The 27,700-nt window shown below is 35.1% G+C and overlaps 2 protein-coding genes across 4 annotated transcripts in view; both read right to left on the bottom strand.

The window, feature by feature from the left end:
* The window catches only part of LOC125649545 (OTU domain-containing protein 7B-like), a 32,010-nt gene extending 17,426 nt beyond the window's left edge, over positions 1-14,584 (bottom strand). Inside the window, exons 1-4 of one of the 3 annotated variants that reach the window (XM_048877155.2) lie at positions 14,177-14,584; positions 2,385-2,504; positions 1,813-1,959; positions 252-335 (exon numbers count right to left, since the gene is read on the bottom strand). In XM_048877155.2, the coding sequence (XP_048733112.2) occupies positions 252-335; positions 1,813-1,959; positions 2,385-2,463 (310 nt within the window). In that variant the 5' untranslated portion in view covers positions 2,464-2,504; positions 14,177-14,584. Of the gene's footprint in view, positions 1-251; positions 336-1,812; positions 1,960-2,384; positions 2,505-11,573; positions 11,723-11,844; positions 12,045-14,176 lie in introns of those variants that run through there. The other 2 variants (XM_048877154.2, XM_056167113.1) reach the window with 2 other exon arrangements.
* Positions 14,585-15,336: 752 nt separating this feature from the next.
* On the bottom strand, positions 15,337-25,009 carry LOC125649551 (armadillo repeat-containing protein 6-like). Its single transcript, XM_056167114.1, has 6 exons — positions 24,861-25,009; positions 24,664-24,782; positions 23,643-24,294; positions 23,167-23,312; positions 17,449-17,718; positions 15,337-16,499 (listed from the first exon to the last, which is right to left on the bottom strand). The coding sequence occupies exons 1-6, from the start codon at positions 24,922-24,924 to the stop codon at positions 16,287-16,289; spliced, it is 1,464 nt and encodes a 487-aa protein (XP_056023089.1). The 5' UTR covers positions 24,925-25,009; the 3' UTR covers positions 15,337-16,286.
* Positions 25,010-27,700: the final 2,691 nt, after the last annotated feature.

Genomic DNA, 27,700 nt, shown 5'->3' with positions numbered 1-27,700 from the left:
TCTTGTTTGTTCAGTTGAAGAAATTTACCTTTGGCTGTCTGATATTTGTGAGCAATCTGATATATTAATTGTAATTTAACTTATCACACTGTATCAGTAATGATATCCTTCAACATATGAATGTCTCAGGTAAATCAACAAATTTACATGGCAATATCACTGTTCACACAGTTCTGTATGAAAAAATATCAAACAGTTTTGGCCTATTATCATCCTCTTTGCTACATGCGTATTGGAGAGAAAAATCTTACCTTTGTCTGGCATCCGTTCAATTGGGATGACGCGTTCCATGGGGGGATTTCTGACCTCCCCATACGGGTCTGCCCACTGCGTACCTACAGAGAGTAACGCTGGTTTCATTACCTGATAAATGGTACAATGTCATTCAGATGTAACCTGATAAAGGATATATCCTTCCGATACCCTGTGAGTGGTACTAATTCTTCCGATACCCTGTGAGTGGTACTAATTCTTCCGATACCCTGTGAGTGGTACTAATTCTTCCGATACCCTGTGAGTGGTACTAATTCTTCCGATACCCTGTGAGTGGTACTAATTCTTCCGATACCCTGTGAGTGGTACTAATTCTTCCGATACCCTGTGAGTGTTACTAATTCTTTGGCCTGGTGTATAATCAGGGCTGGTCTCTGGATTTTAATTAGCTAGACCTGCATTGTGATGTCAACATAACTTTGATCTGATATTATGACATCACACAGTGACATGGTGGTAGATTTTTATGGTTTTCGGAGTCTTAGTTGGTAAAACTCATATGTTGATATTTTTTTTAACCCGAGTATTGTGAAGACTTGTAAAAGGGACAGATGAACACACAATGTCTCTTGTTAGAAAAGGGGCAAACAAATCAATCATATAGAGAACTGTGTCCGGCCAAAATCAGAAATGCTGAGGCACCCGAATACAATAGACAATTTACCGAATACTTATGTCTGATACCCAAAGTAGAGAGTCAAAGGTAGAGGGTCTGCAGCAAGACCAAAATTTATCAAACTATACACCGACTACTTTCAAACACATGGAAACACTGATTTTGAACAAACTGCAGGGTTCAATAACTATTCATCTATTATAAATCATGTAATCAGAACATGTGATGTAGTTTATCTTCTGTAAAGTGTTATTGATCGCAATATCAGACTTGGATTTCTCGAAAAAATTTCGAACTTAAATTTGAATTTACTCTTACTTGTGGAGTCAATTTAATTTGAGTAAATCTCTGATTTAAGTCCAAGTTTCAACTTAAGTTTCTTTCGAGAAAGCCAGGCGTGAACAATATTTTCTGACTTGAGTTTGCTAGAAGGAAACTAACTTCTTCCTCAACTTGAATAATAGATTCTTTACATTGATACATTAAATATAATTATCGTGAATAATTTCCTTGTGGTTTGAAATTTGTGAGATACAAATTAATTTAATGTTAGGAACAATACGCTGTTATAGGGGTACCGATAAATTTTAAACTGAGTCTCCACAAAATATAACGATTTTACAGTATACGCAATTCATGAATTATCATTATACCCATTAAATAGTTTATCATTTGGGTGACTCCATTACGCGCTGTGGGGTTGTATGTGTTTATCTCCACAAAAACAACATCAACACATTAATGAATGCTTTTATCTCAGAAGATAGGCAACACCTGATAATAAGCCACACTCAGAAATGAAAGTTTAAAAAAAAAAATACATGCATAATGCATCTACTGTAATTGATAAACTCATTCTACACGTACTATACAACTGGAGGCCATGTCATGTAATATGTAACCTATATAAACGGTTTTCTCACCTGGTTGGACTGACCTCCCTGGGGGCCTGTGGGAGGGACCTACCCTCCCTACTGACACCTGGGGAGGGGGATATTCAGGCTTAATCCGTCCCATTCTGATGTATTCCTCAAACCTCAAAAGACCCCGCCTCACATCCCAGTTCACCTCTGTAAAATACCAAATCAGCTGCTAGCAAAGAAGAGATGACTCACTGCTGGACTTTAAAAACATGACTATTAGTGCCATCAATAACCTAATATAAATGCATCTACAAATTCTATTACACACCCTGTGGTAAGAATGTTTCATTGACAAAATAATTGCATGCAGAAGCTAATTACAAACTCATCTTCACTTAACGATATTCATTACAAATTGAGCTTGATATGTTTCTATCTAATGAACATAAAAAAATATTCCAAGTCAGACACGGTTGATAAAAAAGGCAGAAAACTTTCTGAAACTATTCTCTGGTGTATTACATAACACAGGAAAGATAAAAGAGGAAGTGAAAACAAGAAGGCTATCAGTTGTGTTTGAAGATGAACAGATCGAGCTCTGGGCTTGTAAGGTGTTACTTGTTGGGTCCTACCAGATAAAATATTGGCTGCAATATCCGGCTCCAGCCCCGTACTGTCGACGAAACTCTGCAGGGCCTGTTTCTTTTCCATTCCGCTTACCTGCGCACCCGAGTCTGGGGCATCTCAGGACACTACAAAAACAAGTCAAAAATGAAACCTTCCGACCCCGAGCTCACCAGATGAAATGTATGTCTAATCACATATTGTATGAAAGAGTTTTATTGATTAACAGTTATGATTAGTCCCCACACTATCAACATGTGGAAATTGTAAATGAAACTTCCCTCTCTTAAAACTGGAGCTCTTCCATATATCAAGTATGTAAACATGAGCTTTGTTTTACTAGAAGGCAATGTCACTTGAAAATTACAAACTTTCTACACTGTCTACATAATGTGTCCTAGCTGTCAAAACTTCCACTAATCACTCTATGTTAATCCCTTGAGAATTCTGTAATTATCATATAATTTCCAAAATGTCAAAATTAACAAAATAAAAATGACATCAATTTTGAAACATATTCTTTCCATTACAATGTAGTATCAATACGTGTAATAAATAATTAATTCCCTGTCGACAGAATGCACGAGAAAAAAATATAATAATTGCAAAATTCTTCAGATTACATGGCGGAATTACTCACAGCAGCCAAATCATATTTATAATCAAACAGAGTGCGACTCCACAGACAATTAAAATGCGAATCCATCCTCCTCATGCAGGATGTTTTGTCTGCCAGATTTAATTTCTTTTTCTGGTGTAAGACTTTTTCAATTTGCCATTGAGAGATTTGAAGAGAGGGGTCATCCCTTGATATCAATCTACCAGACAGCAAGACAAGTTGTTCTGTGATCCTGAGAGACCCCCAGTGTCTGATGATATATAGACAAGCAGTCCATGGCAGTGATATTCGCAGGTTCACATTGATTTTTATTGGGTTTTTTTCTTTCTTCTAAATATTCTATTGTAATGCATATTTAATGCTTCTGAGGCACAGAGATTCATTATCACTGATTGCAAATGTTGATGTTGATTTCATTACATGTTGAGATTGTGTTGATAATTTACTAGTTACACACATGGAGAGTCTGATGATGATGATGTCATTCAGCTAGACATTGAGAGTCTGTTGTTGATGATGATGTTGATGATTTAGTTAATAGACATATTGTGAGTCTGCATGATGTTAAGTTACACATGTTGAGTCTGTTGAGGATTAAGTTACACATGTTGAAAGTCTGTTGTTGATTAAGTCACACATGTTGAGATTTGGTTGATGATAAAGCTACACATTTTGTGGGTGTGATGTTGATGATTTAGTTACAGATGTTGAGAGTATGTTGTTGATTTAGTTACACATGTTGAGATTTTGTTGTTGATTAAGTTACACGTGTTGTGAGTCTGTTGAGGATTAAGTTACACATGTTGAGAGTAATTTGTTGATTAATTTACACATGTTGAGAGTCTGTTGATGATTAAGTTACACTTGTTGAGAGTCTGTTGTTGATGATGATGTTGATGATTTTGTTAGACATATTGTGAATCTGATGTCTGCAGCAGATTGTTACACATCTTGTGAGTTTGCTGTTGAATAAATTACAGTTGTTGAAAGCCTGTTGTTGATTTAAGTACACACATTGAGAGTCTGAAGTTGATTTAGTTACACTTGTTGAGGGTCTGACATTGATTAAGTTACACATGTTGAGAGTCTGTTGATGATTAAGATACATTAATGTTGTGTGTTTGATGTTGATAAGTTACACTTGTTGAGAGTCTGATGTTGATAAAGTTACACATGTTGAGTCTGTTGTTGTTGATCAGACATACAGTAATTTAGGCCCATTCACATCAAATTTAATTACAGAAAATTCCCACTTCACATATTGATTAAAGAAAAAGCCCTTAACATCAAATTTAATTACAGTCAAGACCCACTTCACATCAGACTTAATTACAGTGAAGGCCCACTTCACATCAGATTATAATTACAGTTAATGCCCACTTCATATCAGACTTAATTACAGTTAAGGCCCACTTCACATCAGATTATAATTACAGTTAAGGCCCACTTCACAGCATATTTAAGTACAGTTACGGCCCACTTCACATCAGATTATAATTACAGTTAAGGTCCACTTCATATCAGACTTAATTACAGTTAAGGCCCACTTCACATCAGATTTATAATTACAGTTGAGGTCCATTGCACAGCAGATTTAATTACAGTTGAGGTCCACACCACAGCAGATTATAATTACAGTTAAGGCCCACTTCATATCAGACTTAATTACAGTTATAAGGTCCACTTCACATCTCAGATTTAATTACAGTTAAGGCCTGCTGCAGATCAGATTTAATTACAGTTAAGGCCCACTGCAGATCAGATTTAATTACAGTAAAGGCCCACTGCACATCAGACTTAATTACAGCTAATGCCCACTGCACAGCATATTTCATTGCAGTTAAGGCCCACTGCACAGCAGATTTCATTACAGTTAAGGCCCACTGCACAGCAGATTTCATTACTGTACAGTTAAGGCCCACTTCACATCAGATTTAATTACAGTTAAGGCCCATTTCACAGCAGATTTAATTACAGTTAGTTACGGCCTACTTAACAGCAGATTTAATTACAGTTAAGGCCCACTTCACAGCATATTTAATTACAGTTAAGGCCCACTTCACAGCATATTTAATTACAGTTAAGGCCCACTTCACATCAGATTTAATTACAGTTAAAGCCCACTTCACATCAGATTTAATTACAGTTAAGGCCCACTTCACATCAGACTTAATTACAGTTAAGGCCCATTTCATATCAGATTTAATTACAGTAAAAGTCATGCACTTAACATCAAACATGTACGTAGTAAAGGCCTGCTTCACATTACTATATTCAATTTTAATTTCTGGGAGGGGGTTAAAATATGCTATGCCTGCTGTCCCATCCCTTTCACTATTTGTGATATAAAATTATTATAAATCCATAAGAATTAATTACAGAAAATTCCAACTTCACATTAAGACCCACACTAATGACCCTCTTTATGCAGAACAATTACCGGTATTAATCAGCATCAGTAACTTTATTCACTGATGGAATGTGTTGACATTGATGATCCTGAATTCAGTCGATCGATTGATTAATCACCTAATGCATGTCAACCCGTTTACATAATCTCCAGTACTCTAATCCAAGGTAATTAGACAGCATACAATATGACTTTTAGAGCAAATCTGACAAAGTATTCCACAAAATAACAGTCACGTGACCCATATCTATGGAAATACCAGTATTTATTGAGGAGACCCATGCAGTATAAATATTGAGGAGACCAGTATAAATATTAAGGAGACCCAGTATATATATTGAGGAGTTCCAGTATAAATATTGAGTCCCAGTATAAATATTGAGGAGTTCCAGTATAAATATTAAGGAGACCCAGTATATATATTGAGGAGACCAGTATAAATATTGAGGAGACCCAGTATAAACATTGAGAAGTAGAGAATATAAATATTGAGGAGACCGGTATAGACATTGAGGTGTCCCAGATTTAATATTAAGCAACAATATGTGGTAACATCTAAAAGCTGAATAAAACCCTGCAATGACAATGTAAAAATTTATCAAGCAACCCAAATATATTTCTGAATTTACATACATGTATACATACATGTACTTCGTAACACAATGCAAAAGTATAGCTTTCGAAATTTATATGCCTACAAAATCAAATCATGCATTCATATAAATTTGAGAGAGTGCTGACTTAGATGTTGACTAAATATTGTATTCTGGAAGGTAAGGCATTTACTGCCACCCTCTCATCACATTCATCTAAATGCTTGTAACTAGTAATTACACACATATGACATTGCTGGACAGTAAACACACACTATAGCCCTGATACATCACCAGGAGCATCCTACTGTTACAATGTTGATGAACAGCTAGAAACACCGGTACCTTTTTCATGTTTATCACGTGTATCAATCATAACTGTATATGTATGTATATATGTCCAAGACTTCGAATCAACATTTCATTTCTGAACATACTGTGAGAAACTATAAGTAAAATCAGGTAAACAGTAATCTCGTTTAACTCTTTCAGCTAAGCATTGTTTATGACATCCAATTTAATACATCGCTGGCCACATCTCAGGAAGAAATCTATCATAACAATACACAATTTAAACGCCCCATTAAGCAATATTTGTGTTAAATACCGGGTGAAGAATTATGGCAAATTACAAAAGTGATCGTAAACACTTAAAACACAGATGACTGATGATTATATTGTGGTAAATAAAATGATATACATTCCGCACAAACCTGTTGGTGACTTTTGTTACAAATAGAGTAATGATAATCTGATCGAGATGTAGTTTATGAAGAAAATTAGGGTATACAGGTAGAAAAGAAATTTGTGTAATTGCAATTGTTATCAAACTTGATATGCTTTTAATACTAATTAGGAGTAAAACGACAAATTGCAATCATGACGTTGAATAGCAAAATTTGTAGGTCTTTAATTCAATGTTTGATTCATTGATGGCCAATTTCAATCTGATTTCGTAAAAAAAAATATTATGCATCAGCATTGTAAAAATTCTCCCAGCTGGCTAAAACCAATCCTCTAGAAATAGCTTGCTTTATAAAACTTTCCACTTCCATCTGATGTTCATTAATTTTTTTAATTTTTTTTTTATTTACACTGTACATTTTTTTTCATCATTAAGTCAGATACATATAGATTTATAACAAAGAATGATTTGCATTGCTATTTCCACTTATACCTATAAGCATGCACATACACACACACACCCTTATGTAAAGTCTATATAGAGTTGTTTTGTTGCTTTAAAATTTGCATATATGTGATACAAGTAGATAACGGGTTAAAAATCAAAAATATTTTTCCATAATGACCATGATTTTTCAAATCTATATATACATCACTGTTTTGAATAGCAATATGCTTTTCAATGTTGAATTTGAATTTCAAGTGAGATAATAACCCATATATATTTGGTAGTTTGTTCTGTTTTAGACTAGAAAAAATATACTGTTTTGTGTAAAGGATAAAAAAAATTAGTACTTTGTTTCTTTTTGTGAGTGGAAGATCACCAAATAACACATTTTGCACATTCAACCCAACTCTTTCTTTGGTTTTTACATATATATGTAAACTAAAATTACTCCATAATGACATAATTTTTTCACAATCAATAAAAATATGTTGTATAGTCTCAACAGCTTGTTTACAAAAAGTACATGCAGGTATCAGAACTTATGAGGTTGATTCTCTTTAGATAGTAATTAACAGGAAGAATTCTATACTGTAGCCACTGAACTGTAGAATCAGTTGTTGTTTTGAAACAAACCTTAAAAACATTCTTTCACCAACAATTCTTGTATTCTTAGCTATGAGGAAATAATTCAGAGTTCCACTTGGAAATTGAGTTAGGAGATCAGTATAGTTCTCATTTAAAAGCCTATATATGACTTTTGTACATTTCTCATACAATATAATTGAATCATAGTAAAAAGGTATAAAAGGTTTACATACTATTTTGACAGAGTTTCTTTTAATGGAGTCGGACATTGTTTTCATAAAATCTGAAATGGCACTTATAACACTGTTGTATTGCATGTACATACATACTCAAGATTATATCTTTGTTAAAAAGCATTTACAGACAACAGCAAATAGATCACCAACAACTGATATACCTTTCTCGTACCATGTTTTTATAATGAAACCTTTATTTCCCACCTTAACATATGAGTTGTACCATAGCGGGGTACAAAGAAAATTATTTTCATTTATTTTCCTCTCCCTAACTTTCATTACTGTTAACCAAGAATTATAAAGACATCTTGCCAAAAGGCATTATTTTCTTTTACCACGTAATCTGAAATAAATGCATTTCCAAAATCAAAAATTTTGTTTATAATATCTCGACCATTAATAGCAATGAAAATATCTAACCATGGCTTAGAGTCACTTGTAGTTAGCCTTTTTATCCATGAACATTTCAGAGACATAATAAACTTAGTAATATCAACCATTTTAAGACCCCCTACCAAATAGTCTTGGGTAACAGTTGTTCTTTTAACTTTATCTGTTTTAGCATTTTCCAAATGAATTGAAATAACTCTTTACTTAATGATAAAATAGTTTCTTTTTTAGGTGTTGGTAGAGAAATGAAAAGGTGATTCAGTTTTGGCATAAGAAGGGTCTTAACAACTGTTACTCAACCTATTGGTGTTAGAATCCTTCTTCTCCACTGTTGTATCATAGCTTTTATTTTGGGTATCTGAATTCCATAATTTAGTTCAATGATTTTGTCTAATTCTACCGAAAAATGTATACCTAATAAATTGAAATTGGTGCATCCCCAGTCCAGTTTCCATCTAGAATGATGAAACACTTCATCAGAAATTTTTTTTTGATCCAATCCAGATAATTTTAGTTTTTGAACTATTTATTTTATGTCCTGAGAATTTTGAGAAAAATTCAATAGTATCAAGGGCAGCAAATAAAGACATTGGTGTACCATCAAGAGCAGCAAATAAAGACTTTGGTGTACCATCAAGAGAAGTGTCATCAGCATACTGAGAGAGTTTATGTTCTGTATCATTTATCACAATACCAGGATTTCTTCAGCCAGGATTTCTACACAAAGGAGAAAAAGATAAGGTGCAACAGGATCCCCTTGTCGGCAACCCTGTTCAACATTGAACTGTTCTGATAGGAAACCGCCTTGTAAAACTGTAAGGCTTTGAAATTTGCATTCAAGATCTTAACCCATTCTAACATATATTTCCCAAAACCAAAATATTTTATAGAGTTTTGTAAAGAAAAGACCAAGAAATTGAATCAATAGCCTTTTCAAAATTAAGAAGTACTAGTAATCCTTGAATATGTCTATTTTCTGTGAATGACATCAAATATCCTATATAAACCGAGTGTTTTCTCCTATATATCTTCCTTTCAGGAAGCCTGTTTGAGTATCTGATATTAGATAATCTAGGATAGGTTTAGTTCTGTAGCTTATACATCCTGATATGATTTATACAAGACATTCAAAAGAGTTATTGGACGCCAGTTTTTCAAGAAATGCCTGGGTTTGTCGCCTTTTGGCAAACATGAGATCTTTGTGAAATAAGGAGCTCCTTTTGAACAAATATGTTATTGTTTGATTGTACTATGTATATTTTTAAATCTTTCCAAAATTTTTTTAAAGAATTCTACTATAAACCCATCACTTCCTGGAGATTTGTTATTTTTCATATTTTTTAATACATGAAGCACTTCCCTTTCATCTATGTTTTTTTCAAGATTCTCTACTGTATGTTGATCCGGCAGCTTCCTTACTTCACTTGATTTAATAATGTCTTCAATAGATATATCTATTAGCATATGATCTCTGCTAGTATATAGTGTTTGGTAAAAATTTTTGACTTGTCTTAAAATTTCTGACTGATCATATATGATTTGGTTGCCTTCTAATTTTACTTTTTTTATCGTTTTGTTTAAATAATTACGAGACTCCATATTACAGAAATACTTTGACGGTTTTTCTCCTTCTTCAATCCATTTTGCCCTTGACCTTATAACATGCCCTTGTAGTTTTTTATTTCTTAAATCTTGTAGGGCAGTTTTTTGTTGTTGAACTAAATCTGTATTAATTTCTTGTTCAAATTCAAGAGCCTGATCTATTTCTTTGATTAAAGAATTCTCTAGTTTGTCCCTTTCCTTTTTCTTGTATGAAGAGTAAGAAATAGCAGTTCCCCTTATTTCCATCAAAAGAACTTCTAGAAATATACTATAATTGATAAAGTCTGAGGATTGGTTGTTTTCACCATCTTCCGTTTCCAAGTATTGTTTTTTAACTTTTTGAATTGTGTCTTTCACCTTTTCTACAAATGCAGGGTCAGTTAAAAAACTATTATTAAATTCAATAATAATTAATTTTGTTAAAATTTTCATCTTCTTCAACTTCTACTATCCAAATCACATACGAGTACAATGTATACGACATAGGTCATGAACATAAATAATTACTTGATCATCAATATTTCGAAAACAAAATGAAAGTTAATATACAAGGTGAAGGCAATTAATTAGTTAACAATACAGAATGGAAAGTAAACCACGTTGCAAAATAAAAATGAGGGTCAGCAGAGGCAAGGACAATTTTAAAGAAAATAATGGTTTTCAATATAAAAAAAAAAAAAAAAGCAGATTTGACTCTATGAATATCTGGAAAAATGTTTTCGCAATACCATACTCAGTAGATTTGTTTTCTGAAAAATTGGAAAAATTATTTTTTAAATTATTATATCAAATTATAACAAATCTTGTGCATCAATTAATCAGCATTTCCAAAGGATATTTGGATTCAACCAATTAGATAACAGCCACTTAACAATTTAATGAAAGATTTTTAAGTACCAATAAATTGATACTTTTGTGAAAATTTTACCAAGAAATTTTATCTTTATGACCAAAATTCAATTGGAAAGACTTAGATCATTAAAAAAGCATAAAAGTCCAATTTGAAAGTCTATAAAGTCTTGAGTGTTGGGACATTATATATGAACAGTCAGTAGATTGTGGGGTATTGTTGAAGAATGACCCCAAATATATACAGAATTCCTGTATGGAAACAATTTGGTTTTCTAAAAAACAAATAAAGTCACACATCCATTTTTGGTGTTGAATTTTATACTACTGGCATATGACGGTAAACATATTAAAAGAAGTAAAAATATTTGAACTTTATTCATAGATCAAAATGTCAAGGGTGTGGGATTAACCTTGGTTTGATTGGTTTAACCGATGTACTATAAGTTTTTTTTAATTTATTTTAGGTAGATATTAAATCATGTTCTTTTTGTACACACTTTACGTTCTTTTCGTACTCACTTTACTTTCTTATATATCAAAGTACCTAACTATCATATGGAAGAGTTAATCAATGCAAATAAAATCTGTCATCTAGATTCTCTTTATATCCATTTAAGTTTAGAACCATATAATTCTGCCTAATGTGTATCAGAAAGCAGATACATATTGTATATATATACAAGATATATTAAAGGAAAGAAACTACACACATTGAATATAGCTCAGATTAAAATATTGCGCTGGGCACTTTATATCTTAATTTAAACGAATATCTTACAAAAGACAATCATTTATAAGAAAAACAGTGCATTTCTAACAGTTCAGTAGATACTAGTCGATGCATCAGTAAATAATTTATCTTCCGAGTTCGACGTTCCCCAATGAATTTCGAACCACTCTTGCTTAAATTCTGCTACACTGCATCTTAAGTTAGATACATTTATATCACTACCGTCATTGTTGTGGCCTGACTCACGGTGATGACGAAACGCATCATCAATCGTCCACTGAAATTTAGTTTGATGTCTCCACTCTGCAAGTTTACTTACCGCTTAACGGCTGCAGATCCCGTGAAACCAATGCTTCGGTGCAATTTCAAACTTCTACATACCAATTCACATTGCTTGTTTTTTTAGTCATGCTTTAAATCACAAAATAAACAACTTCGAAGGCTGCTGACACCTGAATAATCCTTATCCTCCACTCCAGGAGAAAAACAAATTACCGGAAGTGTACCTGAAAACTAACTTAATTAAACCGTACGTATGAAGATTCGTTCACATATCAATTGGAAGGTTAGTTTAAAAAGAGTTGCAAAGGATATTCAATAAACTGTCCGTTCTGTGTGCATTTGTTTGGCTTTGTGTTAATGATATCGTGATATCCTTAGGTTACATGAAAGGTGAAGATAACGAACAGTTGCATACTGTTTGTTTTTGAAGTTACAGGTAGAGGTCAAGGTCGTCGGAAGACTCATTCAAGAGTGGCATTTTGCATACAGTGTTTGTGGTAGAATCATTTGCTATTCATTTTTATCGAACTTTTAGATGATGTAACTTTACACAAAGAACTGGGTCACCATCGCACGGTTTTCAAGAGTGTAAAGTTCAAGGTCACTTTAAGTAATTGTTTTAATTCAAGGTATACAATGTAGAACGAAAGGATAATGAACAATTTTGAATATTAAAATCAAAATAAATGTTTAATGTCAAATAATGATGGTAGCTAGTGAAGTTGATGAAGTTTTACATATCTGGTAAATGCTTTTTACACTTGAAACTTTTTGAAGAGTTATCTGCCCTTTGTAAAAATAAAAAATCTAATTAAAAAAAAAGGGGGGCCTATGCTCTGCGTTTACGGCCTTTGAGCAGGGAGGGATCTTTATCGTGCCATACCTGCTGTGACACGGGGCCTTGGTTTTTGTGGTCTCATTTGAAGGACCACGTACCCCATTCAGTCACCTCTTGCGACAAGCAAGGGGTACTCATCATCATATCCAGTTTATTTGTTGATCAGGCCATCCTCTATTGAGGGTGGGGCCTGACTGTCCAGTCTCGATCTAAGCCTTCCTCTCCATTCCTGTCTGTGATGAGGGTTGACGGAATCCATACCCAGGGTTTTCCTATCCCGCTTCACGACATCCTCCCAAGACAGTTTGGGTCTGCCAGTGGTCCTCTCCGCTGGTACGTTCAGTTGTCGGACTTGAGCAATCCAGCCAGTGCTGCGCTCAACGTGCCCCATGCAGCCAACGCAGTCTGCTCTTCTGCATGATGTTTGCGAGGCTTTTTAAGTTGACTTGAGCGAGGAGGGATTCAAACAGAATGGTTTGTTCAGGCTTCACCAAACAGATCCATCTTATCATTGCCTTGTCGTTACGCTGCAATTTCTTTTTAGTGTTAGCAGAAATAGCCCAAGTTTCGGAGCCATACATAAGCACACTTCTGACACATGAGGAGTAGACAAGCCCTCTAGTAGCTGTTGGTAGGTGCTTGTTGGTTAGGATTGGTAGTAGCTCTCTAAACTGTTTCCAGGCAGCCTTGCAACGTGTAGCTGCTGCGAGTTCACAGCCTCCACCTGATGACAGCATGTCGCCCAGGTAGCAAAAGTCTGTCACTACTTCAAGCGTGCTGTCACCAATACCAACCTCCGTCATTGGTCTGCCATCTATTGGTCTTGCCTCAACAGCGCAGCACAAGCACTTATAGTGAGGGTCTGCTTTGAGAGGGCCCTCTATGCCACTGCACTTTTTGTGCACCCATTTTGAACAGTGTGCGCAGAGGATTGAGTTGCTGCCTGTTCCACTCAGACATACAGAACAAGGGTGTTTGCCTGTTTTCCTCATTAAGTTGAGGTTGGGACCAGCGATCATGACCTTGGTCTTACCCATGTTCACTCTGAGACTCTTCTCCTCCATGCTACTCTTTTATCTGTCCAGACATTCCTTGAGTGATTCAAGCAAGGTATCAATTATTGCCAGGTCGTCAGCATATAGGAGCTCCCACGGGCAGCTGGTGCGAAATTCTAGTGATAGAGCCTCGAGGACAATGATGAATAGAAGGGGACTTAAGACCGATCCTTGATGGATGCCCACTCTAACTTCAAATTCATCGCTGTAGCTGTTGCCGACTTGTACCATACTACGAACATTGGTGTACATAGACGTCACCACTTGAACCAGCCATGCCGTAACTCCCAACTTTCGCAGGGCCCACCAGATGACCTTTCTTGGGACACGGTCGATAGCTGAGGACTGATTCTATTCTAACCCCTATCCCCATGAGAAGAATACCTTAAGAAAATATTTCATCTAAAGTAGCATTTATATACATTTATAAAGCAAGATGCTTGAGGCGAGTAAAGATAAATCAAAATGAGCCATACTATCTCTGCAAGTGGCGGCTGCCTGCAGATAAATCAAGAGGTGGCTGCCAGATAAATCAAGAGGCGTCCATCAGTTAAATCAAGAAGCCTCCACCATATAAATCAGGAGGCGTCCGCCAGTTAAACAATTCTTTTTCCTGGCACTTATTGGCTTCTGTATATATTGGTTCCTGTACTAGCTGGTTCCCAAGATTAGACATAAAAGGTCAATGATTGATGTAAACTTGTGATTTAGCTAATATTCGAAGAGAACACCAGTTATTTTTGAATTTGTAATTATAAATATCGACTTGAGGAACACCATATCATACACGTAATTATAAAATATTCTCATGAAAAATGATTGAAATATATATGAAATAGACCTTACATTTAATGCAAGATTAATTTGAGGTACATTTGCAATGTACATGTAACTATATACTTATATCTAACTTATTTCATTTTAATCCCATGGGGATCTGGGTGAGAATAGGACCTCAGTACTAAACTAAATGGGATGGTCCTTCGGATAAGACTCATGCAAAAACAGAGGCCCCGTGTCACAGCAGGTGTAGCACGATAAAGATCCCTTTTTGCTCAATGGCCATAAGCGCCGAGCATAGGCCTAAATTTTGCAGCCCTTCACCAGCAGTGGTGACATCTCCATATGAGTGAAATATTCTTGAGCAGGACATTAAACAATATACAATCAATCAATCGCTGGCAGAGGTATGCTTTCAAATTCCTTTTATGTAGTTGCAAAAAGTCTGAATCTAAAATCCAACTCTAATAATAATCTACTGAGACATAAGTACACTATGTCATTGGTATAGCTTACAACAATCTATTCCACAATGCACCACAATTACATGTAATTGTGCTGACCTCGCCTGAATATTTAATGCTTGCTATTGTAAATTGTGAATATGTTCTAAACTACTTTTGTCAAACGTCTGGCCAGGAGGTTACAAAACTTTTTTTTGTACTCATACTCAAAAGAGAAGATTATAAAACATTTATAAATCCATTCTCACACTCAAAGTACATGCTCAAGATTTTTCGAGTATGTTTCAAAACTTGCAAGTTTTATAACCTCCAAGCCTGATAAAGACTATTTCATCATATTATATAAAACTTCCTTTAAAATTCTATAGACAATTATTAAGCACACACTTACAGAACATTTAAGATAATGTTTAATTGTTGAAGTTTAAAATCAGCAATATACAAAATATATGCAGGGTTCGAAATTAACTTTTTCAAGCACTAGTCCGTACGGACTAGTCACTATTGATGTTAACTAGTCCGCAAAGCATTTCACTAGTCCGTCCAGTATATAAAAAAATGATCTTCATTTTAATCAAACTAAACACATCACAGTTGCAAACAATTCAATTTCTGACACCTACAGAAGAAAAAGAGACCATATTTTATTTCGCATTCAAGATCTTCAAAAGCATACAATATTAACCTCTGAGGTAATCCTTTGATAAACGTCCATAAGTGCGTTCGAGATCGACGTTCCTGTTGTTTTGGTGTTCAGACCTTAGAGTCACAGGAGTTCGAAATTTTATCAATAAAGTCAATAAAATTCACTCGATTGACCAAGTTATGAGCTATAGTGTTATGAACTACTGTGTTAGAGCCGTGAATGACGAGAACATTTGCATACAAACGTGCATGTCCTCAGACCACACTACTTGCAATTCTTGCACCTAGAACACGTTCTCGTGATGTGTACTCGGCGTTCGGAATCGGCAGAAATTTGACAATGTGTGCACGTTTGAAGAACGGTGGTCTCAAACGCACTCCATGTGTTTGGAAGATCAGACTGTCATAGTCATGCAAACACCTGACCATGCAGGTAATCAACCATAAGTTCAAACATCTAAGAGACTCAGACAAATCTTACTAAAATCTTTACCAATTCAAAATTGATTTCCGGATTTTCACTAGTCCGTACGGACTAGTGCTATAGAGAGTTCACTAGTCCGACACGTTTTCTACTAGTCTCGGACTTACGGACATGAGTTAATTTCGAACCATGTATATGTACAAATAAAACATAATTAATGCCAGATCCAGAATAATTACGAATTTCAATACGAGTCCGAGTGTCACATTTCATTCATTGCTCTAATCTGTGATTCTCTCCCTTCCATCTTATTTCAAAATGAACTTCGCAGCCTAGATCCCTCAGCGCTGCCTTTGTTTCATCTGTACAGGACTTGTGCTTCTTCTGTGCCTCCTGTATCAGACTCTCTGCACCAAGCTCCAGAAACAGGACACAGAAATCCTGTGTTCTGGCGACAAGGTTTCTGATGGCCATACAGCACTGTTTCTGTAGATATATTGGATCAATATCAGCATAAGTATTATTGCTACAAAGTGTTTTCAAATGCATTCAAGTTTTATATGATAGAATAGAGAAAAATTCTAAAGAAGACTGTAAGCACACACATGACCATTGTCGGATACCAATGGCGGATTTCATCTTCGACTCACACATGACGAAATAGAGATCTCTTAATTCTGATCTTATCATTTCTTTCTTCTTGTCAGAATGAATTCCTCGTTATGACATGTATCAAAATTATGAAATAATAATTTCATAAATGACTCAATCCTTTTTTCAGTATGCCACTGGCAGAGACAAGCATTGTGTATCTATATTCATAACATCATCAAAATCTAAGTTAAACCCCCCCCCCCCCCCCCCATGCCTGGACATTAGAATTCTGACTGAGGTAACCCTCCCCATGCCTGGACATTAGAATTCTGACTGAGGTAACCCTCCCCATGCCTGGACATTAGAATTCTGACTGAGGTAACCCTCCCTGGACATTAGAATCCTGACTAAGGTAACCCCCTCCCTTTCATAGACCACAGGCACCTGAAATTCTGTCAGTAAGTCGCCTAATAAAGCCAAAGATAAAAAAAATAATATCTCCTGTGGATTTATATATAGAGGGGGTAGGATTTTTCAATCTTTGGCTTTACTGAGCGACTTATTGACAGAATTTCAGGTGCCTGTACCAGGACATTAGAATCCTGACTGGGGTAACCTCCCCATACTCAGACATTAGAATCCTGACTGAGGTAACAACCCCCCCCCCCCCCTGGACATTAGAATCCTGACTGAGGTAACCCCCCTGGACATTAGAATCCTGACTGAGGTAACCCCCTGGACATTAGAATCCTGACTGAGGTAACCCCCCTGGACATTAGAATCCTGACTGAGGTAACCCCCCTGGACATTAGAATCCTGACTGAGGTAACTCTCCCAATACCTGGACATTAGCATCCTGACTGTGGATCTTCATGGCTTGCAGTATGGCCTGGTGTCCATTCAATTCCATTACCCTCTTACAATTGCTGGGATTTCTCAGTACAATGGCAGCTATGGTAGCTGCCCCAAGCTCTGCGATTTTTGGGTTGGCCTGGTGTGTTGTCATGGCCGACAGAATGACCTGAACTCCGCCGTTCTGTACGACGACTTCCTTCACTTTGTCATTGCCAGCCAGAGCTTTGGTTACACTCAGGGCCTGTTTGGCTAGGTCCTATGGAAGAAAGAACTAGGTACGTTAGGGAGCAAAATCGACCCTGTCCACAATATGCCATTATCAGAACACATTAATTGAAATATAGTGTTGTTTCTAACCAAAAAAATGCAAATAACGTCATGACATTGACGTTTAAGAACGTCTTGGAAAGCAATGAAGAACTACTTCAAAATATCCGACCCTAAATGGAATAGAAATAAATCTAGAAAATAAAAGATAATTGTGTTTAGTTTTAACTGTGGAATTAAGAACTAGGCTAAACTATGTTTTTGTAACCTATCATTACCAATTATTGCCAAAAATGTGCGAATTTTGGCACAATAAATATGAGCTATCACTTATGCATATATAGTCGATCAACAGTCTTTCTTTTTTTCATGAATTCTTTTTAAAATATTTTTTGTGCTTGGTGTACGTTGCATGGGTCTTCCATATTTGATTGATATTTTCAAATTTTGTCATATAGTTTTACCCATGTGAAAAATACATTAAAAGGAAAGTGACTGGAATTAAAATAATGTTGTTTTTCTCTTAAATGTCGTTTTTATATTTAACAAGTTGAATTAATTATTTCTTTCAATAGAAAATTGAAAGAATGTGTAATTCCCCTTTATCATGCTGTGGATATTAAGGTATCACACTGGTACATAACATATAATTGTCCAATCAAAATCAAAATGAACTTAATGTATTTTAGTTTCATATATTTAAAAGAATTTTTCTTACATGTGCCATTTTCTCATTTTCTGTTATCCTTTTCTCTCAATATTTGCATCCTGATTAGGAAATTCTGTGTAATTTGTAGTTTACTAAGGGACTATTTGATGTTGGTAACTAAAGCTACTTCTTGGGGTGCACTCAGGCTGTTTACACACAGGTGAAAAACACGTGGATTTGGTAACGTTTGCGGATAGAAAAAAATAGAAAATTCCAAGCAGGGTGTTGGGACAGGTGAGAGAGAACATTTCTGACTACGATATTTGGCATCAATTTAGCAAACTGGTTTTTGATGATTGTTTTTTCTTATATAGGAGGCCGAATATATTGTGATTTTTTTTTAAATTTACCAACAACAGGTAAATTTTTATTCAACATTAGGGTTCAATTTTTAAAATAAGAAATGATAAACAGTGTAAAATGTATTTAACTCGGGATCTGTTTTTTTTTTCTTCCTCTACTGCTCTCGTTTTTCTTTTTAGATTTGTGTATTTCTTTAGCTCAGTATGCTAGACAAGACCCAGAATTGGATGAAGGAATAAGAATATAAAAATTATATTGTTTCCCTGAAGATAATCATCAAATCACAAAGCAAGTTAAAGTTTTTCTTGCCATAGCTTTGAAGTAAACTGTTCATTCATCTAACTTCATTTTACAATGATAGAAAGATGCTCAAATTTTCCTTTGATTATAATGAAAGCATGTGCGCAGACCTACTCTTCTTATAGGCCTACTTCTATGATTTATGGTAGTCATATTTCCGTAATATTTGGTAAATATCATGGATAATTCACTAGCATTACGACAATAATTTTTATTAGGAAAAAATCACACACTATTTAGGAAATGTTGGACGTTCTATAAATATCGGTAATAATGTAACATTTGGGCACTCAACAATAATGGGTATCGGCACATCAACAATTAAAAACAAAAACATATTGGCAAGATAAAACGTTATGTTTGATAAAAAACTTTCAATTCACATAGATGAATGTTCACCCAAATCGATTATCATGCAGTAACACAATAGTACTAAATAACAATATATACATTTTCTAATGTTTATTAACAAATGTAGTATTTGAATGTCACTTTAAATGTTCATTAAAATGTAATAAATGTTATTTTTAAATATATGGGTTATTTCAGGCCTGTTCGCTGTGCTGTAACATTATTCATGTATTATAATAAAATTGATGTTTGATGACCGAAACTTGCGGGAGTCCCCCTCCCCTAAAATATTTGAATTAAGATTTTTATCAGACATTGAGCTTTTTTGATCTTGTCCCAAATATTTAGGACCAAAACCTGGCATCCTAAAATGAAATTATCACTTTAGATTTCAATTTCGATAAAGTTACTCTCTGTTTATGTGTCTCTGAATCTGGATGTCTTTCTTTCCCATCCTCATGATGGATACTTGAAAATCTTTCTCTCTGTCATATTTCATATTTTGAATTCAAAATGAAATACTTGGATTATTGATTCTCATTTTAAGTTAAAGATGCTACACGTGAATTTCACAGTCATTAAAAAATTGCTCACTGCTTATTTATGATATAAGCACATTTTACCAACAATATTGCGAGTATGATTAATGAATTCAAAATAATATAATCCCCCCCCCCCCCCCCCAATTTTAAAAAAAAATAAATTTGTTTGAAAAAAAAACCCAAAAACAATGTTATGTGCCTGTATAGATACATGTATAATATTTTAAGTAGATTTATAACTCTTGATTCTAACGCTAATTTCCAGTAATAAATTACATAATTATGCAGATGCTACTATTTTTTTGACATGGTTGTAAGGCCTAAATGTTAAACAATTATTCATTTATACCCAAGAGAAGACTTGAACATTCTATCAAATATGAGTTACTTGTGATTGGTAATCATGACGTCTTTCTTTAAAAGTATGCAAAAATGACGTCACATTTTTCACCATGACATTTTAAAACTGTTTTGCTTGGAACGGCTCATTTGAAATCTATCAAATGCATACAAAGATTTTTGGTCCGTACTGTACATTGTCAATGTAAACAAGGTTCAATACTATTTTTAGATGATGTGTATTAAAATGTTGGATTAACCAATATACCTTTATATTGGCATTATTATTGCATATTTATGATTTTATCAGCAACAGAAACATTTCATTTGTATACATTTATAGAAATTAAGACAAGATTTGGTGTACAACTGTGCATCATAGCTGGCCTGCTGCATTTGATTCGGCCCAGTTGCTGTCTGCATTTCAATGACTCGAACTGGATTTGTTCATAAACTGATATTTTTTAGAATGTAATTATCAATACATTACATCATTGTGGTTGCAAAAAAATAACAAGTACGTTAAGTTGTGATTAATTTTGTGATATCACCGTACAATTCATTGCTATGGCGATCCGCCTGTACACAAACGTCAAAATCAAACGCCTGATTAGATTTGAAGAAGAAAAAAGAAATTGGCCACAGCCAACACAAAACATGCACAATTACTTCTTTTGAGGATAATCTATCTCTAGTTTACTGCTTTTTGTGGCCGATGCATGTGGTAACATGGAGTTTTTTCCTAAAAGGTAAAAAAAGTAAAGAAACTCGTCCATTTTCCAGATTCTGGATAGGTTTAAATAGTACTCAACATTACAAGACACCTAGATCCACCGATATGTTTGTATATATAAATACTTGGGATCATCAACTTCATATCCATGATATGTATTGATAATTGTTCTTCATTTTTTAAGTATTTTGCAGGGCCTAGTTATGATAACAAATGTACCTAGCTCTTTAGTTTTAAAGTTTAAGTGTTTTTTAATGTGCAGTGGAGATTAACTTCATTAAAGATAATCTGCGATATTCTATCCTGCAAAATAAAAACAAGAGGTACTGTGAGCAATGCTCACTAAGAATACCCCCCGCTTACCCCAATCTCCCAAAGGGTGTTGGTAATAGGCATAAACTACCTCTTTTCTGAGTGTAAAAAACAAATGGCATGACAAACCGAACCATATTGCTACTTCGATGTCCAGTGCGTGTGACCTTTGACCTTTTGACCCCAAAATCGATAGGGAACATCTTCATCCCATGGGTAGTCCATATGTATGATATGGTGACTGTAGGTGGAAAGGATAACGCTTTAGAGCCCGGAAACCATATTGCTACTTCGATGTCCAGTGCGCTTGACCTTTGACCTTTTGACCCCAAAATCAATAGGGAACATCTTCATCCCATGGGTAGTCCATATGTATGATATGGTGACTGTAGGTGGAAACGATAACGCTTTAGAGCCCGGAAACCATATTGCTACTTCGATGTCCAGTGCGCTTGACCTTTGACCTTTTGACCCCAAAATCGATAGGGAACATCTTCATCCCATGGGTAGTCCATATGTATGATATGGTGACTGTAGGTGGAAAGGATAATGCTTTGGAGCCCAGAAACCATATTGCTACTTCGATGTCCAGTGTGCTTGACCTTTGACCTTTTGACCCCAAAATCAATAGGGAACATCTTCATCCCATGGGTAGTCCATATGTATGATATGGTGACTGTAGGTGGAAAAGATAATGCTTGAGAGCCCGGAAACCATATTGCTACTTCGATGTCCAGTGCGCTTGACCTTTGACCCCAAAATCAATAGGGAACATCTTCATCCCATGGGTAGTCCATATGTATGATATGGTGACTGTAGGTGGAAAGGATAACGCTTTAGAGCCCGGAAACCATATTGCTACTTCGATGTCCAGTGCGCTTGACCTTTGACCTTTTGACCCCAAAATCGATAGGGAACATCTTCATCCCATGGGTAGTCCATATGTATGATATGGTGACGGTAGGTGGAAAGGATAATGCTTTAGAGTCCGGAAACCATTGCGTCTACAGACGGACGGACGGACGGACAACCCGATTCCAGTATACCCCCCCCACAACTTGTTGCGGGGGGTATAACAAGTGATCTCCATTTTTAAATCTGTATTATGAAAATGATGTCCATTTTACTCTGCAATATGATAACTTCATTTTTTTTTAATCTGAATTATGACTGCAACAACTTTTACCATATGCATGCTTCAGATCATGGGGTCTTCCTTTCTTTCATGGTATGGTTAAGAGAAGAGATGGAGTGTTTTCTTTGGTCAAATGAAGAGATGGAGAGTGTTTCTTTATTGGTCAAAAGAAAAGATGGAGAGTATTGTATTTCCATGTCAAGAGAAGGGATGGAAAAAGTAGTTTTTCCTTCCACGACTTCATTTTTATATTTCACAGAGAATGTGAATTTACCCCTACTAGCCTAATAGTTCTCAACAAAGTAGAAGTAGTGCAAGTTCATTTTTACCTATAAACAAAAATCACACTTTACCAGTACACGACATCGCTACACGACAATTAAAAATAAAAAGAGGAATGAATTCAGGAGCTGAATTTAATCAGATTGATAATCAAGTACTATTTTAGTATACATGTCTCGGGTTACTGATACATGTATTACCCCAACCTTAATTATATCACCATGAAACCTTCTACCGTACCATGATGCTAATTCTATTGTGGAACAGGAAAATGAGTTATTCTGCATGTTTTTTTAACAGTGTAGATTTAGAAGATTTGATGGGAAAGAACAGGAATATCAAATTCTGTTTCAAAAAATATTTACTTAATGTTGGTTACTTACACTACATCACAAACAAGACAAGTTTGACGAATACATTAGGAGACCCACCTTGTTTGTGATGCTCTCCTGAAATGCAGACAGAATGAGGTCGATTCCACCCATTTCCATTACAGTTTGACAAAACTCGTCCCTGACCACAAGTTTACTGACCGTGGCAAACAGCTCACTCATCACTTCTGTGCGGTCTGTGAAATCTATAGATACAAAGTACTAAAGGGTGAACAACAGTGTTAAAACTGTACAGAAAGAAAGACAAGTCACAACTATCAACACCAATTCACATAAAAGTGGTACTCTATCACACTGCAAATTAATTGTTTATTTTCAGTGCTTGCATGAAATTGAGACTAACATATAAGACAGAACACAAGAGAGCTAAAAAATCATGCTTACAAGTTCAATAATTTTGCTATTTTCAAGTATTTTGCTCTTTTACATATTGAATGTGTCTCACCATTACATCTACCACTACTGTAACAGTGTGCAATGATAAAAAAAAAAAAAAAAAAGACAAAACTACAAACCTTTACACAGATCTAGGATGATTTTCAACACATTTCCTTCAGTCACTATCATCCTGGCATGTTCATGTGCCTGACCAAATGGAACTCTGACATCATCATCAAATGTCAACACCTGAAGAGTCTGACATGTCACCATGACGACGGATGGTTCTCTGTGCTGAGTTTTCAACACAGAGGCTAGCTTTGCTATCAACCCTAACTTTACATAGGATTGCCTGTTTTCCTCATGTCTAATACAAGTGTTTCTAATAAACAGTAGAACTGATTCTAAAACCTCAAAGTTTGATGAATATGTTTCTAATAGTTCTAAAATGAGTTCCTTCCCTTTGTTATCCAATAAGTCTGGCTGTCCATTGGTCAATGAAATTAGGGATACCAGGGTCTGTTTCAAGAGACCAATACTGTTCTTGTATTTTTCCACGGTTTTCAGAAGAACACTGTAGGCATCATTGTTGCCAGCTGTACATCTAACAGCTAAATCTTTGTCACATTCTAGTTTTAATTTGGCTAGGTAATTGATAATTTGCTCTTCGTTATCGGTTGATAGAGAAGAACTGAGGTTGTTTAAAGCAGATATTACAGGCAGCTCCTTCTTTGCACCATCAGCTTCATATAAGGTGGGGTCCTTAATGATGTTTAAGAGATTTACCCCCTAAAATAATGAGAAGAACATAACATAAGTTTGAATTCAGTGTGCTTATGATAGAATAGGCTTGGAATATAACCTCGAATTCTTAAACATTACGTGTGTGTGTGTGTGTGTGTAAGAGAAAGAATGGGGGGGGGGGGGGGGGGGGGAGGGCATGGGGGGGCAATAGTAAATACATGCTAGTATATACATGTATATGATTTCTTTGACAATTTAGGTACATGTAAATACGTGTATTACAGCATTAGATACTACAGAAAAAGATTAATTATTCTCTATTGAGAAGTTTGATGAGCCTGCACATTCCCAAAAGAGAATACACGAGTGAAAAAAGGTTTCCCCTAATAATCACAGAATACAATCCCCACTGACCTGGGATTGGAACTGTTCTACAGCGTCTGACACCGCCTCCTCCGCACTCATCTCAAACTCCTGCATGTTCTCCTTAACGACAGCATCGTACGTCTCTTGTGTGATCACCTTCGCCATATCTGGAAAATTTATAACTTTAGATCTATATGGATTACAAAACAAAACGCTAGTAGTGAACTCAAGACCCCATCCAGTACCCTGCAGAGAGAAAAAGTTTCTGAATGACCACCACACTTCATCATAAATTAAACTATGACTCATTCATATTCTGGTTGTTCCATCTCGAATCTTCTACAGTATTCTAATTTCATTTGTTCATGCATACACAATGAATGCTAACCTCAGTAGATTTTTTCAAGTACACGATTAGCTCGTGTATTAAACCAATGAATTCCTTGATCGGTCCTTGTATCTGTGTAACGAAATGTTGAAACTCTGTACTGTCTCACTGTTTGGGCACGCCGGTTTTGTTTACAATAGTTTTGGCTGCGTTGAATATTCAATAGTCGTTCCTAAACTGATTCGACTTTCCTAATTCTTTTTTCCGCGAACTCATGAGTGATGTAATATGATATGATTGAATACAAAATATACAACAAACCCGAGTTTCTTCCTTATTCAATTATTCTATTCCTACAGAAATGACGCATCATTAATAACTGGACTTGATATAAATATTACCCGGAATTTTATTTAAAGTACATTCAACAATCAAACACAAGCTCTGTAGGGTTTTTTAACCGACTATCACATACATGTATATCAAAGACAAAGACACATAGCATGCTTGTACACATATTCACAGACATATTACAGATTAACAAAAGAATACAAAATATAACAAAACATTTCATGCAAGAATATACAGATACGACAGCATAAGACTAAGAGGAAGAAATAAAATACTATAAGCAAGAGTAGACGTGTTTAACACGTGTATAAAAATCATCATTAAAATTCAAGCCAATACTTCTCATTACCAGCACATTAGAGTTATCTCGCTTTGATGACTCTTGTGCGTCATTGGTAAGAAAATGCACAAGTCTCGCGAGCAAGTGCGAGATTACTGGGACATAAAGGGAAAAGAGTACCAATTCATTTCCCATAGACCTCAATGTTAACCTTTGGCCCTCTCACTAATTAACTATATCGATTTTAAATAAATGACCGCAAACATTTCAATGTTCATTCCAAGTGTTGATAAAAAATGACAAAAAATATATAGGCTCCCGTGCCTTTATAGGCCATATTTGTACTTTTTTAAAACACATAGCAATCTGCAGTAAATTACACACTTCATTTTAAGCACACCCCTACCATGGTAATTTCCTCAGTCATTTCTCGATTTTGTACGATAATTTTTCATCCTGACAATTAATTTGAACCTCTATAATATTTCTTTCAATTCCAAATAATTTCACTCCTGATATTAGCCAATCACGCAACACCTAGGCATTTATATCTCCGCTCAATCTTGGGTAAACTCCGTCCGGGTTACGCATACGGGGGTTTGGTACTCTCATTCCTATACGAAACGTTCATAGCACCCCCCACCCCCCCCTTTTTTTAAGTTAATGTACATGGTGTACTTTTAAATAAAATAGCCATTGGTCAAACTGCATTTTAAAAATATTCTAAAACTAATTTATCAAGGATGTTACATGTTTTTTTAAACTCTACTACACCTATTATAAAAATTCCAAACAACGATGTTCTCTGTCAATATTTTGTAATTTTCAAAATAGCTTAGATGCAGTTTAGAAACGCATTTGTTGTGTTAATGAGTGTTATAAACGTCTAAAAAAAAATGCAGTTTGGCAAATATATAACTTATTCTAAAATATTTGAAAATGAGAGAGAGAGAGGGGGGGGGGGTTACATTAACCATTACAAAGTCCATGCCATATGAACCTGTCCAAATGGTATGATAAAATAAAATGTCTTCATAATCTGACAGAATAATTTTAATAACATATGAATCCCATCAATTACAAGAAAAGTCATTGTGTCGGATGTGCATATTGGTTTTTCCCTTCACAGTTCTTCTTGCGATTGATGTTTTATATCCAGGGGCAGCACTTTATGAGGCAGTGGGTCCAGGGTCCAGGGGGCAGATTTAGTATCATTAAATCTAATGATTCACATAGTTTAATAAGTTCGTCCGTTTTCTTGTAAGAATAACCAAATTCCTAAATTTGCCTTTAGAATTTTAATCAGTGTCGTTGTTTGCAGTCGGTTATAATATGTATTCGATACTATAATTTATATTACGTATGCCTAAGTAATGTTTACGTATGTTGTCCCGGTAGCACGACTTTACGCGCCTTTAATTTGAAGAGTTCCACTAATGGAAATGATAAGTATTAGCAATGTTTGTTGCTAATATTGCGAAAAGTGTAAGCTGTTTCAAATAGAAAGCTGGATAAATAGCATAAGAACTTTGAAAATAATTTAAATATAATTAAAATCAATAATGGTAGTAAATCAATCGTATACATATTTAAAATTTCATTGCTGATGCAATTAACTAAAAAATAAATAATAAACTAGAAAAAAAGGTCTAGTGAGCCATGCAAACACACCACATAAATAGATATAGATAGATAACAAGAGCAGAAACAAACAGATTATCTACATGATCTACATGTATATAACTTTTAGTTTGAATTTATAAATTTCAGGTAATTCTTCGATTAGTTTGACAAGCAAAAATATCCCCTTTGTATATCTACATTTCAAGACAACAACAACAACAACACCCCCCCCCCCCCCAATGTTTTTATAGGCTCGTGTTTACTCTGTTCTTGATTTAGTAGCTATAGGTCCACATTGTAAATATTGGTTTAAATCACTTCCTTCCGGATAGAGTGTAAAATGAATATTTCCTGCCAAATAAGTCACACAAATCCTTATCTGATAACTTTTTTCTTAGAATACAATAATAAAATTTTATGAATTGATATTGCTATATGTATGGATACTGTTTTAAGTACACAATTTAGTAAGTTACATGCAAAGACTGGCATTATATGACTGT

The sequence above is a fragment of the Ostrea edulis genome, chromosome 5, assembly GCF_947568905.1.
Source record: "Ostrea edulis chromosome 5, xbOstEdul1.1, whole genome shotgun sequence".
NCBI classification, from domain to species: Eukaryota; Metazoa; Mollusca; class Bivalvia; order Ostreida; family Ostreidae; genus Ostrea; species Ostrea edulis.
Note: the sequence above shows the minus strand (reverse complement) of the source record. Positions and strands in the feature narration are given on the sequence as shown.